This window comes from Rhipicephalus sanguineus, chromosome 11 (genome assembly GCF_013339695.2).
Source record: "Rhipicephalus sanguineus isolate Rsan-2018 chromosome 11, BIME_Rsan_1.4, whole genome shotgun sequence".
In the NCBI taxonomy this organism is placed as follows: Eukaryota; Metazoa; Arthropoda; class Arachnida; order Ixodida; family Ixodidae; genus Rhipicephalus; species Rhipicephalus sanguineus.
In genome coordinates, this window is record NC_051186.1 from 85,837,559 (window position 1) to 85,856,087 (window position 18,529).

Here is an 18,529-nt window from a genome sequence, read left to right on the forward strand (position 1 = left end):
TGAAGTCATTCATGTCGTGACATCTAGTTCGCTTTATATCGCGAGATTGTCATACATGCATGCGTGTATAATCTGGTATATGCCATGCTAACGAAACATATATTCTGCTACGTATATACGATGCGTGACCTGCTGTTTATGTTCGTCACGCACTCTTGTCATGCAATAGCAATTGAGGTATATGTCCAGCAAACAAAATGGCCGGGAGTGCGCAATGAGCGCGGCATCCATATCATACCCTACATGACATGCATGTCATGATTTTCGTGTTACCACCTGTTACTTATGTTCTTCACACAGTCACGTCACGCGATACCAATTTTGGTGTATATCAAGCTAGCGAAACGGCCGCCAGCGCGCCATGAGCTTGGCACGTAAGTCATACCGTGCATGGCATGCGTGTCATGATTTTCATGTTACCATCTGCTATTTATGTTCGTCACACAGTTACGTCGCGAGATACCAGTTTTGGTGTATCTCAAGCTAGCGAAACGGCCGCGAGCGCACCATGAGCATGGAATGTAAATGATGCTGTACATGATATGCGTGTCATGATTTTCATGTTAGTTCCTGTTATTTATGTTCGTCACACAGTTACGTCGCGAGATACCAATTTTGGTGTATATCAAGCTAGCGAAACGGCCACCAGCGCACCATGAGCGTGGAATGTAAATGATGCTGTACATGATATGCGTGTCATGATTTTCATGTTAATTCCTGTTATTTATGTTCGTCACACAGTTACGTCGCGAGATACCAATTTTGGTGTATATCAAGCTAGCGAAACGGCCGCGAGCGCACCATGAGCGTGGAATGTAAATGATGCGGTACATGATATGCGTGTCATGATTTTCATGTTAATTCCTGTTATTTATGTTCGTCACACAGTTACGTCGCAAGATACCAATTTTGGTGTATATCAAGCTAGCGAAACGGCCGCGAGCGCACCATGAGCGTGGAATGTAAATGATGCTGTACATGATATGCGTGTCAAGATTTTCGTGTTAATTCCTGTTATTTATGTTCGTCACACAGTTACGTCGCGAGATACCAATTTTGGTGTATATCAAGCTAGCGAAACGGCCGCCAGCGCGCCATGAGCGTGGCACGTAAGTAATATTGTGCATGACATGCGTGTCATGATTTTCATGTTACCACCTGTTATTTGTGTTCGCCAAACAGTCACGTCGCACGATACCGATTTTCGTGTATATCAAGCTACCGAAACGGCCGCGAACGCACCATGAGCGTGGAATGTAAATCATGCTGTACATGATATGCGTGTCATGATTTGCACGTTAGGACCTGTCACTTGTGTTCGTGATACACTATTGTCACGCCGTACTAATTTTGGTATATATTAAACTAACGAAACGGCCGCAAGAGCACCGAAACAGTGGCATGTAAATCATGTCGTTCATGACATGGATATCATGATTTTCTTGTTATGACATGCCATTATTGTTCGCCATAAAGGCACGTTACGTCATACCAATTTTGGTGTATATCCTATTAACGAAACGGCCAGGAGAGCCCAAAGTCGTAGGCGGCTAGATAGATAGATAGATAGATAGATAGATAGATAGATAGATAGATAGATAGATAGATAGATAGATAGATAGATAGATAGATAGATAGATAGATAGATAGATAGATAGATAGATAGATAGATAGATACGCTCAAACTCGCAGAAGTTCGCTAAGAAATGCTTCGCATTTAATAATGTAAATATCACTGTTTATTAACGTGACTATTCTGATTCAGTTCATTGCAGCGCGGCTTGCAGCTCTCTTCCGGCGGCAGCTTCAGAGCTTCAAACTCCCGCTTGGCTTCATCCAACAGCTCGGCGTCCCTGAGCAGATCGAGCGCCGTCAGTGCCAGCACCTTGGCCACCAGCAAAGTGGGCTGCTGGGAGTCCACGGCGTTGGCTATGGCGGTGAAACCTCGCGTGTGGTTGGCCGAACCCTTGTCGGCGCGTAGCCCGAACAGCGGATGGATGGCCGGCACCCGGTACGACACGTTGCCGCAGTCGGTGGCACCTCCCAAGGGTGCCACGTTCTTCCCGTCGTCGTCCAGGAAGGACACGCCTGGTGTGCACAGTAGAGACCAGAATCGGGTAGACTAATAATAATAATAATAATAATAATAATAATAATAATAATAATAATAATAATAATAATAATAATAATAATAATAATAATAATAATAATAATAATAATAATAATAACAAAATTTGGGCAGCTGATGATGATGCAAGGCTGGACTAACAGCGGAGCTTGTGGCCGGCCTAGATTATTAGCAAGGTCTTAATTAGCATGGTCTCAATTAGTATGGTCTTAATTAGCAAGGTCATCTCTCTCTATGTTGCTTTCCTTTGTCTTTCGCTTGTCTGTTCTGCGCTTGTATTTTGTCTTCTTCTTGGGTCCCCAAGCCTCTTAGGTTCCCAGTTGTAAAAGTGTCTTAATTTAATGGTTCCTTGTACCAAACACGCGACAATATAGTGCGGGTGGGGCGGTCACTATACACGGCGACAACATTTCTTGGCAGCACTGTGGAAGCTACAGAACCTAAACGCTTGCCTGAGCGCGCGCCAAGAAATAGTACCTATTTTGAATTTTCAATTTTCAGAGTTGCCTAACCCGAATAAATAAAGCTTCCTTCATTATAAAAATAAAACAAGTATGGAAAGCCGTTGGCGGCAAAAAATTATTGCACACATTAAAGCTTTTTTTTTTTTCGTATCTCGGACAGCGCTACGTTTACCGCACGCTTGATCTCGCAGTAAACATGGTGTCCCCGATGCCGGCTGGGCCATGTGCGGCCGCAAACGCCGTTTCGCTCTCCGAGAAAGATATACTCGAAATATGTGAGAAAGTGGCTGTCAAAACAGACCCAGCAAGTCATCTGCGACGTCTATACAGGGGCAAGGTGTCGCCAGATTGAATCGTCGACGAATTCTGCGAGTAAGCAAAACCGAAAGTGGAACTTAAATCGGTTGCATGCTGCCGGACTAGTTGCGTAGTGACACATATGTGCAAATGCCCAGCCTCCGTAGCCTGCGCTCCACTGCCTGGGTAAGTTGTCGCCGAGTGTAATAATTCCGCATTGGGTTCATTGATGCCAGCGCGGCCTTCCGTTTGAAGACTTGTGTTTGGGCAAGTTGGTTCATACATGATACGGACATACGAGCGCTATGGGACGGGGGACATAGACAAGAGGCACACAGGACAGGCGCTTTGAGCGCCTGTCCTGTGTGCCTCTTGTCTATGTCCCCGTCCCAAAGCGCTCGTATGTCCGTTTCCGTTTCAAGGGCGATGACATCCATTGACGCACCGCCTCCATATTGTGTCGGACCGGTGGACGCGGACACACGCGCACGCGTTGTGATGTCGCGTTGTGCGGTGTTGCCAATTTATTGCGCCCCTACGTGCTCCAACACAAAAACTCGCAGGGTCCCTTAAGCATTCACCTAAGACGGCTCGAAGCGAAAGCACCTTCTTTTTCTTCTCACTCGGTGTATTGATCCTGCTCGCCACCCTCTGAAGTCTTTATGCACCTAACGTGGTTTTGCACTGCCTCCGTGATCGGCGCACCTTTTACGAAGCTACTGTGCCATGTGATGAGGTCATCATGTAACGCTACTTCACGTCACGTCTCACTGACGTCATGGTGGCGTCATAATGGCGTCACAAATTTTGGTGATCTGTGACGCAATGATGACTTCATAGGGTGACACCATCACATGATGATGATTTTTTGCATCACTCGCATTGTCCCCGACGCCAGAGGGCCCCGACGTTGACGGTCAATTTTCGCGCTTTATGAGACATCTAAGGCCTTAATAAGACAGCGCGTGTCACCACACTCTAGGAAGGGACGCTGGCATCGAGGCACCCTAATTTCGCGCAAACACTGCCCGAGAGGTCGTGTATACCGAAAGCGCGGGCGTGCTTCCGGTAGGTCTCCCCGATGGCGACGTTGTGCACGACGTTCATGTACGACGTCTTCCGTTCCAAGTCCACAGAGCAGCCCGTGGCTTCCGCGGCCGCTCGAAAGCAGGCCTCCACTCTCCGCCGCAGCTCGATCAGTTCCTTGGAGTTGAGAGCCCGGACATTGAAGATCATCTCCGTCATCTCGGGGATCACGTTCGGAGACTTGCCGCCTTCGGTGATCACACCTGCGCGACCGATATTCGAACGGTACACGCGATTTTCAACTCGTAAGCTTTACGTATAGGAGGGTCAAATAAACAAAAAAAGTTCTCCTGCATGTTACGCTCTCTGTAACACTTGAAAAAAACCTGAAAGACATAACGTTCCTCTAAGACACAACAAGCCGACGTGTGATACATTATATTACCTTGAAATTCTTAATCAATTTCTCCACTGCGCACATAGTAGTGCGAGCCATTACACCTACGTTGTTCCATGCCCGCAGTGAAACCTACTTTGTAAAACAGACGTATGCGCTGACGTCAGCGTAGTGCGTTACATGTCACTGCAAGTGTTCGTCATTGGAATAGCCCGTGACTTGCAGGCTGCCCTCAAAGAGCTTCCCTGAAGTGCGGCACATGCCCAGTGGCGCATGCGAACCGAAGCAACCGCACATCTTTAGACAGTGCTCGGAGTCTGCATATGAAAGCAATCAGATACCCGTAACAGAAAGCGTGGTTGAGCTTGTCAAAAAAGTTGCACTAAGAAGCGATACGTTAGGCTGTACAAGTTAGTCAACTCGCTTTTACGAGCGAAGTATATGAGCGAGCCGCTGCACATACCGTGGATCCTAGCGGTTGGCTTCAGCTGTTGTCGGAGGACGCTAACGTTGACGTATGCAGCGACGGCAGCATCCAGGGCGTTCAGTCCTTCCCACGGCCTCGCACCGGCGTGAGCTGATTTGCCTTTGAAGCGGACTATCAGCTGCGACACGTTAAACAAAAAAAGTTCACGCGGAATCTCTTTTGGGAGTTTTCTGTAAAAAAATGGTATAGTAGGTGCTTCCCTACTTCACAAACTTGTGTTGCGATTAATGTAGTTCTAAATCATGCCCTAAATGCAGTTCCACTACTGTTAAACCTGAGGATGTGTGTAGTACGGGCACCCAGCGATTCCCGTTCGTAGAGTTCCCTCTGCTCCGTTTACTAAACCGTCAATGACGTCAATGTTTCAGGTAAGCTTGTAGGGTTTCCCGGGGACGAGTAGAATCTTCTTAAGGAGATTCGCAAACTCGGTGTGCGACATACGCGCTGCTTTCTGCTGCGCTTTATCGACTTCCTGCTTGTTACGGCAATTGAGATACGTGTCGTCTGCAGCGAGTTCCGTCAGGTGGTTTCTCCCATGAGCAACCGGGCGCTTGGAGAGGCGGTGGAGCCCTCTCTTGCGCGGCGCGGGTGTCAGCCGTGTGTTTCCGAAGCGTCTTACCGATATTAAGTCAACTATTGCGATTACTTCTTGGTTATTTCTGTTAATTATATTATTTTAGACCTTGTATGTTTATTTAAACCCGGTTTTGCTAGCATTATTTTAGGCTTGTATTGGCAACTTGATTTTCAGCGTGATAACGCCACACGAGATCTACGGATGGACTCCAAGCCGGGCCCCTAAAGTGCTGCGCACCTCTAAAAGTAAGCGATAAGTAGCGGCCATCCCTGAAACGACGTTTTCGGGCGGCATCGGCATGGCGTCCGTCATCTTCTCTGTGTCACTCGTCAGCGTCTGTCCCATTGCACGCGCGTCCTGCTACCAGTGAAGCGCGTGTTCAGCATCAAAATTTCGCAATGGTTGAATTTTCCTGCTGTGTACAGCCATTCCTGTCGGCTTTACATATCGTCCTGCTGAGGACTTTTATTCCACTTCCACGAAAAGTGTTATCTTGCTATATTTCTTTTCCACCGCGGGTACAACGCGTTCATTTAGGTCACATATATTTATATTTTGCAAGCACCAATTTTTAGAAGAGTCCTCGGACTGCGTGAAATTATGTGTATTTATTGCGTGTGAGTGTAATTGTAAAACGATGAATTTTATTGGAATAAGAGCGTGTGTGTCTGCTCCCGACCTCCCACTTCACCTTACTAGGGCGGAGGAAGTCGCGCTTAGGAGGCTTCGGGGAGAGGTGGCCCTTACACAGGCTGTCATCTCAACGTGGAACTGGTCGCATTTATTAGTGGGTGATACGTGTCCGTATACTGTTCTGTTCCAGTGATGCAAGTAGATACATCATCATCTTACAAAGAAGTGCCAAGGGTTACAGTCGGAACGATCCCGTCACCTCCTGCAAGCCGGCCTTCGCTAGAGTGACACGGCCAGTTATGACGTATGGATATATGAGAACAGATCCCACAAGACATTGGTTCACTTGATACACCACACCGGCCCTAACGGCGCACGTCTAATATACATATACAGACAAAATATTATGTCTTAAGGTAGGGCTGGGCAAAGATACTTTAAAATTGTATCGCGATACGATACAAGATACTCAGGCAAGAAGTATTGGAGATACAGATACAAGATACTGCCGCAATAATTGTATCCGATACGATACTCGGCAATTGTATCTTAAGATACTTCGATACATCCTCAAATTTGTTGTTATAGATCCATATAATGTAGCAGCAAACGCCTATGCACGAAAATGTCTGCTTGAAAATTTCTTAACTGTGACCTATTTTGTTTCATTTGAAGGAAATGTCCGTTAGTATCTCAAAAGTTTTGCCCTTCTTGCGCAAAGTACATTAGTTTCCTTCTCCAAAACAACGTATTGGGGTTTGTTTTAGCTTCCCCACAGTACAACTCTTTATACACTTCGCTGAGAGCAGTTCTTGCTTGTTATTTTTGCATTGATGGGAGTCGCTGCTCAGCTTGCCGACCAGCTAGCGGGGTGCCATATAATCACAATAACTTCAATAACAAGGCTTCGCACGACAGCGCAAATACAGGTGTGGACTCTTAACTTTCCCTAAAAGACAGTTTGCGCAATAACGTATATCCGGACAGGTGTAGAGCAGTTTTTTTTTTCTTGGGGGGGGGGGGGGGGGGGTGAGGGGCATTGTGTATTCTAGGGGTTTCAGACCTTTTGCTAGCGGCCCGGCCCACACAGATGATCGTCTTCGTTCCATTTGTTTTTATTTTCTTAATAAGTATGTTCGTGAGCTACACAGACATGACTGGTCTGAAGCATTCCTTTCGTGAGCAACATGTGATCATCATGTGCTTAAATATAACTGTGCAACAAAAACTCTATATTTCAGAATCTGCGTCCAGATTTCACTCGTGTACATCGGTGTCGATGTTTCTCGCATCCTGACTGCAATTCCCCTTCAAAAATGGCCTATATATGAGATATGGGAAAGGCGTCCTGTCAAATGGCAACTTCATTTTGTTCAAACTCTCTCCGACCCCCGCTCCCGCCATCTTCACTGTCCTAGACCTTGCAACTAAATTTCGCGACTGCGGCCCGCTGGCTATAAGCTGAGTTTGAGAACCCTGGCGTATACGTAGATGACTTAAACTGCAATGAATTTTCATATTCTACTTATCGGCTGACGTAAACGATTCTGTATTGATATACTCACTAACGTGCAATTTTTTATCAATTTTTCTTCAACGAGAGAACATGTGCAACACAGAAACGTCTCAGGCGTATTGTATAGTTGCACAAAGCGTCACAGGACACCGCCGCTATTCGCGCTATTGCCGCTTATAGCTCCCATTACGCGGCGATTAGTAATACAAAAAATATTTAAGAAGGCCTAAAACAGGAAAACTTATATAAGTAAAATAGAGAGGTGGCTCTGTATCAAACGTTCACATTGAATGAGTACAGAAGCACAATACAGACGGCGCCCTTAATAGCTATGAGCATGAAGTATCGTCAACTTACCTGTTGAGACAATAGAAACTTCAGTGCCTATGAAAAATTGCCTTAAATGGCTCGTTGGGACGCTCGCGAGTAAAACGGAGCATTCAGTAAAACAACGCTTCTTAAATCCCCTTCCTGACATTTTTAACATGGCTCCTAATCATTTCCATTATTATAATGCAAACTCAATTTCGCTGTTTTCCGAAGCGGCAAGCAGAATGTTTTCTACTGTATACTCAAGGCACAACCACATAATTATATATTTGTTTTTAAAATCGACTTGGCAATATGTAAGTGTGTAAATAGTAGTAGAAATAAAGCAGACAGAATAATAAAGCAGAGATCTTATTTTGGGAGCGCGTTATAAAAGACATACTGCAGTGACCAGACCGGAGAAACAGTACAGAGATCTAGGTAATCTATGGGATGCAAAATGACAGCTAAGACAGCACTTGTGCTAATAATCAGTTTGATTTATTAATTATTTGAATATATGTAAGAGGAAGGAAAAAATACGGTACGCCAAGATATTTTCTCTTAGGGAAACGCTTGCTCTATTAGATATAGCATCGGTACCAGTAGTGCTAAAGTTGTTAGAATCTTATTTGCATATAAGTTTATTCATTGCATGCAAGTCAAACTTACATCCACGAGATTCTTCAAATCGCTGATATGTAAAATTCACGAGACGCAAAGCAACCCCATTTTTGCACGCATCACATTTCGTTACGGAGCAAGACGCAAGAGAATCTTCAATAACGACACTGCAACAACATCAGAATTTGCGCGATAGACACCGCACGCAGTGGAGTACGCGGCGCATGTACAGTGGCTGAGAGCAAGTGTGGCGGCATTGGCGCTACTAAAAAGAAAAGAGATCTAGAAAACTAAAGGTACGTGGGCTGGACGTAGACGTCCGCGTGCTTGTCTTCCTCATTTTCTACCCTCACTGGATGACTCCGGCGTAAAAATAATATTGCGTCACTGCCCTTATATTTATTCAAATGGCCTAGTGGCACCAGTACCAGCTTGAGAAGCGGAGCTTGGCCAGCGATTATTGTTTCTCACGGTTGTGTTGCGATAGAAGTATCTTGCATCTTAAGATACACGATACATTATCGAATGTATCGGAAATACAGATACAGATATTGGTTTTTCGAGACGTATCGCGATACAGATACAAGATACCCTTAGAGTATCTAAGATAGTATCTAAGATACATGTATCTTCGATACTGCCAAGCACTGTCTTAAGGGCAGTTAAGTCTATGACGGAATAAAAAAAATCTGTCAGAATAGCTGAGAAGTTATGATGGCAGTATTCCCACGCATTAGAGAAGGAAATGAGTGTTGGCCTAGTGGATGCTGGGAGTTAGTCACTGTATAGTTACGTACTTGAGGATTGTGCATTGACGCACCGTTTCTATATGCATATCTCTGATTGAGCAACGTGCACCCACCTTCTGCGTCGCAGCGAAGCCGATAGCCACGACGTCAAATGGCGCAGGATGTGCCATGATAGCAGCGTCGACTCCACTTAGGGCGCCCTTTCGTATCAACGGCTCCTTGCCGCAGTGGCTTTCCTCAGCCGGCGTGCCCAGTACTACCACCTGCCGGGCGGTACAAACGTAGCAAGAGAGAAGGTAAAAACTTTATTGAAGAAGGGAAACGTTATTCAGGTGGAACGCTCAGTCCAGGGCCTCTCAGATGACGTTTGCGACGCCGATTGTCCGTTGGACAAGCTATCGCCGGACATCATGCAGAGGAAAGGGGAGTAAGATCTTTTTCGCAGCACCACCATAGGCGTGCACACGAGGGGGGCGGGAGGGGGGTCACCGTCGGGGATCACTGGATGATAATTCACTCATCGTTGCAAACGTGCACCACGAGCAGATGACGAATCTACCGCTAGTACGTCGCCAGTTGCTGTCTCCCCGTGACGTCACACTACAATGACACGTCACTGAGAAGCCGCCCCTTCAATATCTAAACTGAAATGTTATTTTAAGGTAGTGGTATTAAAAATATATTCGGTGCATTCGCAGGCACCCCATTGCTCTTTCTAGCGTTTTCGACCCCAATGTTTTTATTTAGATCAATAATCCGAAAATATTTAAAATTCGTGTCAGTGCTCCTTTAAAGCATTGAAGTAAGGTGCTTATTCAAAAGCCCCATATTCAATTATACAGCCAGTTATGTACTCCCCAGCTACTCCCACTACGCTAGCCTTTCTTTAATGAAAGTTAAATTAGGTATATTAGCACTCAAAGGGGTCATGAACCACGCCTCGGGTTTGGTGAGAAAACACATCCTGCGGATACCAGGCCCTGCTATGAAAGCTCGGCCAAATCTTGCAGTCGTGCGCGGCAGCGAGAGTTTAGAAGCGGAGGCGCGAAGTTGCAGTCTTCTTAGGAGCCTTCTTTTAGTGCAGAGGCTTGTGCACTGTTTGAATTCTGTACGACCAAGCGGCATGCGAAGTTAAATATGCGTGAAAAGATGTCATTTTTTGCGAAGAGTGCCTGTGAAAAAGTGGTTGATATTGTGAGTCAGCTGTTATTCTCTGTGTTTCCGTGTGTCCTGGCACATTTGTACGAAATACCACGACGTTAACATTCTGTAGAAAATGGGGGGGGGGGGGGGGCATACAAGGGCTGATGTGTGTAGAGGACAAAAGTTGAAAAGATGAACGTTTCTGGCTTAACTGCAGAACTCATGCGTTTCTTGCCTATACATTGCCACGCCCGCTTCTTGTTTTATTTTGATGTATTCGGGTTTGACCAGCAAGGACGGTTAGCAACGCTGGCATAGAAGGCGTTTATGGTGGCCCTGTTGCGGTAAACGAATGATTTTTTGTGTATTTTAGTAAAATTGAGAAAGCGTGGCACGGGTGATATGGAGGGAGAGCTCAGATTGTGGTGATAAATTACAACTTTTGCAGTGAAAACAAAAGGCAGAAGACAGGGGAATATGGAATATAACTTAATAACGTTTGCTGTCGGGCTAGTTGGTGCATAGCTGAACTATAAGGAATGGGACCGGATCTCATTTGCCACATCACTGTAAGGTTTGCACGTGTAAACCACTACTGGGCAGCGTGTGCATTTTGCGGAAAAGCGAAGACAACGGTGGCAAGGGAATTGGCTGAGGCTATGTACATACAGGAAGCTGGCGATCTGTGTGTCAGCGTTCCTTCCAGGGGCGTAGCCAAGGGGGGGGGGTTGGGGGGGTTGAAACCCCCCCCCCCCAGAAATTTTTCAGTTTTGCTTGCGTATACATACACGCACACATACAAACGCACGCACGAACATACATAAAGTATGGTTGAACCCCCCGCGAAAAAAATTTCTGGCTACGCCCCTGGTTCCTTCTATAACTCTTTATCAAACTGAGTATAGTTTTTTGGTGGATAGGTTTTGATCAAGCGGTGGTATCAGAGATTGATTTAGCTTCTGTGGGGTTGTGCGCATGCTTGAGGGTTCTTAAGCTGAGCTTTCGGAAGAATAAAAGTTAGTTGCGAGTGTGCGCTTGTCCGTGTCTTACGTGTCTTCTACGTTCCTGTCTTAACATTTGCGCCATCAATTGAAGTTCAGGGAAGATGGAAGCTTGCGATGAAAAATTGGTAGACAGGGTTTGTGTGCTGGAGCCGACGTTTCGACAAGCAGACTAGTCTTCTTCAAGGCTGCAACTTCAATGTTGCAGCCTTGAAGAGGACAAGTCCACTTGTCGCAACGTCTTCTTTAGCACACGAACCCTGTTTACCAACTCTTACAGTGAACAACTTATGCAGACGCTCCATGGCAAGGACGCATACAGGATTTCACCGATAGGTGGGGGGGTGGAGTAAGCTAATCACAGGACCTCATAGGTCCTCTTCTTCGGGGTATACCTCAAAAAGTAAGAAGGGTATAGGGGTCAGGACAATTGGTAACCCCCTCTGCACCCGCCCATGTTCCAGATATTCCCTAACAGTATCAATAAGCACAAGTGGAGAAATTTGCGGCCCAGACTTCCAGGCCGACTCCATCTGTAGCGAGCTAAAGGCACCTGAATCGAGCAACGAACCAACCAACCAAAAACGTAATGTTTCGCTCGTTGCCACAAATTCGTTACCATGGCAACAAGTGGTTTTCATACTTTCCCGCGAATGTCCCTGTACTTCTTCATGGCCTCAACCACAGCCAGAGCTGCGCCCACGGACGACTCGGCGATCAGATTGTGTCCGCAAGCGTGGCCTATATCGGGAAGGGCATCGTACTCGCACAGCAAGACCACGCAAGGACCTGCGTTTGTAGATAAGATGACACGGATCGAGAGAAGGCACGAAGCGGAATGGGTAAACATAACACGAGCGTTAAGACAGTCCGAGTTATTGTGTGCAACCGAACCACTCGAAGTATCTTAGAAGATGACAGTAGCACTATCTTTATCTCAACGAGTATGTTGCCGATATCTTAGGGAGAACTTGGCGAGGAGTGGAGTGTAACAACAAAGATAATATGCCAAAGACCCACGCTGTTAACGCGTGTTCAACAACAGCGATCTCTTTCTTGGGTTGAGCATTTCAATTGCGTGCAACGCTTCGTTGTGTTTTGTTCCGATGTTTTGCAATCATTCATCAGTGTACTTTTTATCTGCGCTGTTGAACGCTGTGTCGACGAATAACCTACCACAAGCTAACAGCTGTGCCTTATTTCCTGTAAGTACCTATCATCATCATAATAATAATTTTCAGCCCATTTTATGTCCCCTTCAGGAAGCAGGCCTCTTTGATTTATCACTAATTTACCCTCCGGTGCGAGCTGATTCCACTTTACGCCTGCGAACATCTAAATTTCGTCACTCCGTCTCTCTACCGCACTCGGCAGAGAGACCAAAAAAATTCAGATGAAATTTCAGAGGAAATTCAGATGTCATTCAGAGAAAATTTGAGCCCAGGCTCAAATTTTCCTCTGAATGACAGCTATAATGTCGGCCACCTCTCTTTGTTCTCCAACCCACTCTGCTTTCTCCTGCCTCTTAATGTTATGACTATCATTTTTTCCTTCCATCATACGTTGCCCTATTGGAAATCGAAGTGCATGTTGCCAACCAATAAAGAGGTGACGAAAGTAAGGCAGCGGCAAATCCTACGCACAAAATGGGTAAAGAATAAATATCATGGCCGTTATAAAGCATACGGATTGAGGATGGGTGAAGCTCATTTGGGACATTGTGTGGTGATATGGGGTCCCGGCACAGCACCGTACGCGAGACAGTTCTTGGACCAACAGCATTTGTTGTATCGCGCTGCGCGCGTCTTCCTGATAGCCTGCCTGTGCTTCGCTTTGTAAAAGAAATGACCATGTTTTCAACACAACCTGAAGAGAAGAAACCGAGACGGGCAGTTGCCTGCATATCTCGCAAGGCTAGACACATCGGCAACCTACAACGTCGTCCTCCTCCTCCTTCAGCTTCATTCTGTTCCTTCATTCGCAGCCTGCTGATCATGGTGACGTCACCAGATTAACACTCCGACCACTGCCTAAAAATAATTTTGGACGCTATACACATAAAAAAACGAACTCTTTAGAAGTATTATAAGTACTCCACATGCTTCAACAGACATCCATTAGGAAAGCTTTTTCATTTGCTTTGCACGTTTCCCGCATGGCTCGGAAAACGCACAAAGGAACAGCTTTGGAATGGAATAGTTACATTATCCCAGACACATCTCGATCGGTTCTACCTTCTTGCCCTCCTGGAGCGTCGAATTCTGCCCTGAAGGCCGTGTCCAGCAGGTAGCGACGGGTCACCGTGAAGCCGCGTCGTTCCAGAAAGTCCGTGAGCCAGTCGTGGCATTGCACCTCACTAAAAGCGAGCTCCGGATGCTCCCACACGAAGCGACTAAGTTCCCAGAGGTCCTGCGAGTTTGCCTCGACAACGCTGTGCACGAACTCCTTGAGGTCCGTGGCCATCGCTTTCCGAGGTGTCAAGACGAGACTGGGGGGAGCGCTAACATCAGCGCACACGTCTGCTAGATTGCCCCTGGACCTTTTCGTTCTGAGCGAGGGCTCCCAGTCGCATGAAAGGGTCCTTATCGCGGCGTTGTATAACCAGTGAGGAAGGCAGTGTCCTCGATACTCTCACATGATACGCCTTATCAGGTCACACCCTAAGGTATGCATATCGCTGTGGATCAAGAAACGTTTGGGTTCAAGAAAGAGTGCATAGGGCCTTTAAATGCAAGCTACGAGTGCTCTCAGCTGAAGCGACTATACTTGGTTACAAAATAAAAAATGTCAGCTCCGTCCTCAGACATCGCCGTCTCTCCAACAGAGAATTGGCATTTGTGCTCCGTCCAATAGAGCTCACTCATTTTCGTGACGTCAAATCCTTCTCGAGCGTTTCCTCTAGTGGCTTTTCCTACACAAACTCACATTTATGTCGCTGGTTTTAGGTCGCAAACTTGAACGCCCAGATATATTTCTTCGGGAATTCTGACCACGCTGCTCAGCCAAACGTAACGTTTTAGGTACTAACGACGAACCTTTAGCTCTTGATAGGCTTAGTACCCACATAAGCCGAGAAAAAAAGTAGTTACGGTTCGAGCGGAAACCAGCCAGCACGACTCTTTCACAGGTGACGGGCAGGCGCTGCGCTTCTGTGGGCGGAGCTGCCATTTTTTTTTTTTTTGAGGTCGTAAATGACAGTAGACATCCTGTGATCCTGCTACGTTGCCTCGGCGATGTTCTGCACGAGCCCGTTGATGTACCACCATGGCCATCTCTCTTCGTATCTTTAGAGACTGAAATGCACGCTACTGCAGCACAGCAATACAGGCGTTTCCTAAATTTTGTTCCGTGCGCTGTCTTCCCTTGCCTAAGGAAGTTCATTGTTATCACACTGTCACTACCTGTTGGGGTCGAACTTCGTACGTTCGCCGAATACCTTCATATTGTTACCCGCCCCGCGGCCGGCGTGCCCGCGCCAACACGGAAGCGGTGGTACCGGATGGTGGAACGACGACTGTCTGCTGGTCACAAAGGACGCGAAGACCCACGTCTCCCGAAGGGGTCAATTATGGTGCCTGACGGGAGACCGTGGCCTAGCCGCGCTACAGGGACGGAAGGTACATTTGCGCCTTCGCTGTGACAGCCAGAAGCAGCGGCGACGGCGGCAATTATGCACGGGCCTATTGTATTGACGACCCGTCATCGCCTGAGGCCGAACATTCCGGAAACCGGGGTGAAATGGAGCTGAGCGGCGGGCGAGAGGCGGTATTCCTGCGAGGAGGTGGCGAGGAGGAATCCGGGCCTGGTGCGTTCAGCGGCAGCCGACCGGGAGACAAGGAGAGAGTTACTCCTGCTTTCCGATTGGACTGTAAGAGTGTTTGAATGGGGAGACAGGGAATAAAAGCAGGGGTGCAGTGACAGGAAGGGGGAGAAGAGAAACGAATAAACGTCTCTATCCAGATGATGTCGGAGCGGTCGTTTCCTCAAGGTGCCAGCAGATGAAAAGTTCTCGCCTTCGGCTTCCTTGGCGGCAGCAGCAAATGTCGCGCAACCAGCGAGGCGAGTGGAACAAACGAGAAGAACCTAACTCTACCTTTCACTCTTACAACATAACGAACATTCACACACCTTCTAGACATCCAATGACATCCAATGACATCCACACACCTTACCGAGGTGTGTAGATGTCAATGTCCTTGTATCTAACTGCAGTCCAGACGCCTTATCTGGCCACAGCCTCAGCTATCGCACCAAAGCGAGAAGAAACATTACTCATGAGTCGTAAATGCGCTCGCCTGAGAGCACTCGGCAATTTGAGTCGACTTATGCAGGTGTGTGCAGGGTCCCACGTTAACGGAGGGCACGCTAGCCTGGTGTCAACAAGACGGAGAAAAAAGAATGAAAAGCAATAAAGCTACCTTGGCAACTACACGGTGAATCTCCTGATAAACATGTATTTTAAGTTTTATTGCAGTTAAATGCAATTCTATGCGCAGAAAATATAGCGGATTACGCGCTTTTCTAAGCTGGCATGGAAGGTACTTGAAGACACCATCAAGAAGGCTCGCGAAAAGCAATGAACATATGTACTACCTACGTATCTCACTTGAGCTGTCATTTGCGCATTTTATTCAGAGCATTTTCAGGGCGTTTACTCGTCATTTTCAAGACATGTGAGGATGTTCTGCTTGCAAAGTAATAAATTTCACAATACCGAATTACCTTTGATAATAACATGAGTTATATCTGAGCAGATGCAAGTCACCGGTACGGGCCTCTGTACAAAATTGATCCATCGTGTGACTTCTACCTGCCGCGAGACCTTAACAGACAAGATGAAAGATGCCTGCACTGCATCAGATTTCCGGAGCTCTCCACTACGGCGTCCCTCATGATCATATCTTGGGTTTGGCACGTAAAGCCCCATATATTATTAAAGCGATAGCGTTAAAGAGCTCGTTTCGCAGACATTCCAGTGTCGGTGTCGGTTACGGCATCGTTGGTTGTGAGCGAAAAATCATCATCTTGTCCGTAACCAAAAATTCGAGAAAGATGCAAAAAAAAAAATATTGTTGCGTTCAAGTGGGAATCGAACCAAGGTCGTCTTGCGTGGCAAGTAGGTCTTCCACCACAGAACCACACTATTTTTTTTTATTTCTTTCATGGTGTTTATTACAAATGCGTGTAACTAGCATACTTAGCGAACAAAATACTCAAGGCGGCCTCTACAAGCGTACGACAAGCGTTACACAGAAAAAAAGTATTAAATAACTATATGTCCTAAAAGGGTATTAAAGATGTACATTTCATGAAGAGTGGATACCAGTTCGGTTGAAACTCTTAAGGTCCGTACTCTGAAACGCTCCTTACCTCAGTGAGAGAGCCTTAACCGCTTGAGGACGCCTTATCACGTATTCTGGAACGATCCTTACTAAGGTTCCCTCACTGAGGCCCTCCTCGGTGCTCCCTCAAGTTATTAAGGTAGCTCTAGGGCTACCTTCAGGCCTCCTTACCTTGGTACTTGCACTGAAAGGACGATTCTCTGCAGTACTTTGTCAGCGACAGCATGTCCACTTTTTGATGGATGCCTTGCGCTTCTACACACGCTCGCTATAATTGTATTCTCGTCGTTGTTGGAAAATTGTTGGCCAGGCGTGTTTTGTAGCGTGCGGCTGAACGGCTGTCAAAAATTTTCGTTAAGATTGCGCAGCGAGAAGAGGACAAGGCATTTTACAGGAACAGAGAAAAAAGAAGTGACTGGAGGAAAGCGAAAGCCCTCTCAGTCACATTTATGCCACCACTGCAACGAGAGTGAATCTCTGCACCACTTCTTTATAGCATGCAGATTGTACAAAAATCAAAGGAAAAGACTGCTAGAGGAACCCCTCCGAAGGATGGGATTAAATTTATCCCTTCCGATGGTTCTTTCCTTTGGGGCAATTGAATTGGGCCACAGCCACAGGAACGTTTTCGAAGCCGTATGCGATTTTCTACGGGAGACAAAGCGAATGGCTTATTAGGTTATTTACTTGATTTTATTTTTCATTCATACTGGCTTCAAAAAATATATATATATATATATATATATATATATATATATATATATATATATATATATATATATATATATATATATAATTTTAAATGTTTTTCTAGCCTTGAATATTAGTGTGTTTTTCCTTACATATCCTTATAAACATATTTGAAATGTAAAACAATTTTATCTCAAAAATAAGGTGCCGCCCGTTTCATGGCCGATCCCCCACAGTGGGTTGCGCCAGGTTGAGAAGGTCCAACCAACCAACCAACCCTCATCGCCCACCGTCTTCCAGGAATGACAGTTCTTGTTTGTATGAGGCTAACGATATCGTTATCGAAAATTCTCATATGACACATATGCCTCGTATCCAATAATCTCGTATGAACACATATGAGTCATATGTGTTCATATATGAAGCATATATGAATGATATGTGAATCATATATGAATCATATACATGAACTTTTTCGATAGGGATGTCTTCTAGGGGCGATATGCATTCTTCAAATATTCCGACCATCTGTGACAATTCAGACTGCAACCCCGAGGCACCAAACTGTATAAGACTACTAAGAAATCGTCCACATATATATCAATAGTTTCAGGATTTGGGTTCCTAGAAATCGCTGCTGTAAGACTTTCTCGTTTTGCAGAAAAAAAACAGGTCTACCCATCAAGGCGCGATGACCCGATAAACGCGCCCTTGTTGTGAATGTAAGCATAATAATTTACTTGGACATAAGTACATTCGAGACAAATTTGCACCCACAAGCTTAACACTGCTGGGTTATGAAAATGAATCAATCGACGTATTCAATTCTTTAAACAATCTTTATTTCTCGCTCCCACATAACAGGCCGTTAAAATGCATCAATGAATGCAATGAGCTCCATGGTTGCTGGACCATCCGGTTTTTGTCTGCTGCAACAGGCGAAAGTTCGCATATTACGAAAAAGCAGTGTACACGTTATTATTATTCGTTATGCCTAAAAAATATTCCTTATTCTTGCTTGAAAACGGACGTTTTGTCTGTATTTCACACGTACTCTCGATCCCAGACTTGTGAAACACGCGCCTTTCAGAATACGTGCCTAATTGTTGATAAAAGTATTTTAGCTGAAGAGCCATTTAAATGAAA

At 45.9% G+C, this 18,529-nt stretch overlaps 1 protein-coding gene across 1 annotated transcript; it reads right to left on the reverse strand.

The window, feature by feature from the left end:
- Window positions 1–1,732: 1,732 nt before the first annotated feature.
- Window positions 1,733–14,130, reverse strand: LOC119375210 (peptidase M20 domain-containing protein 2). The gene is made up of 6 exons (XM_037645395.1): window positions 13,586–14,130; window positions 11,995–12,140; window positions 9,321–9,470; window positions 4,776–4,917; window positions 3,936–4,178; window positions 1,733–2,088 (listed from the first exon to the last, which is right to left on the reverse strand). Exons 1-6 carry the CDS (start codon window positions 13,812–13,814, stop codon window positions 1,733–1,735), a joined length of 1,266 nt encoding a protein of 421 aa, XP_037501323.1. The 5' UTR covers window positions 13,815–14,130.
- Window positions 14,131–18,529: the final 4,399 nt, after the last annotated feature.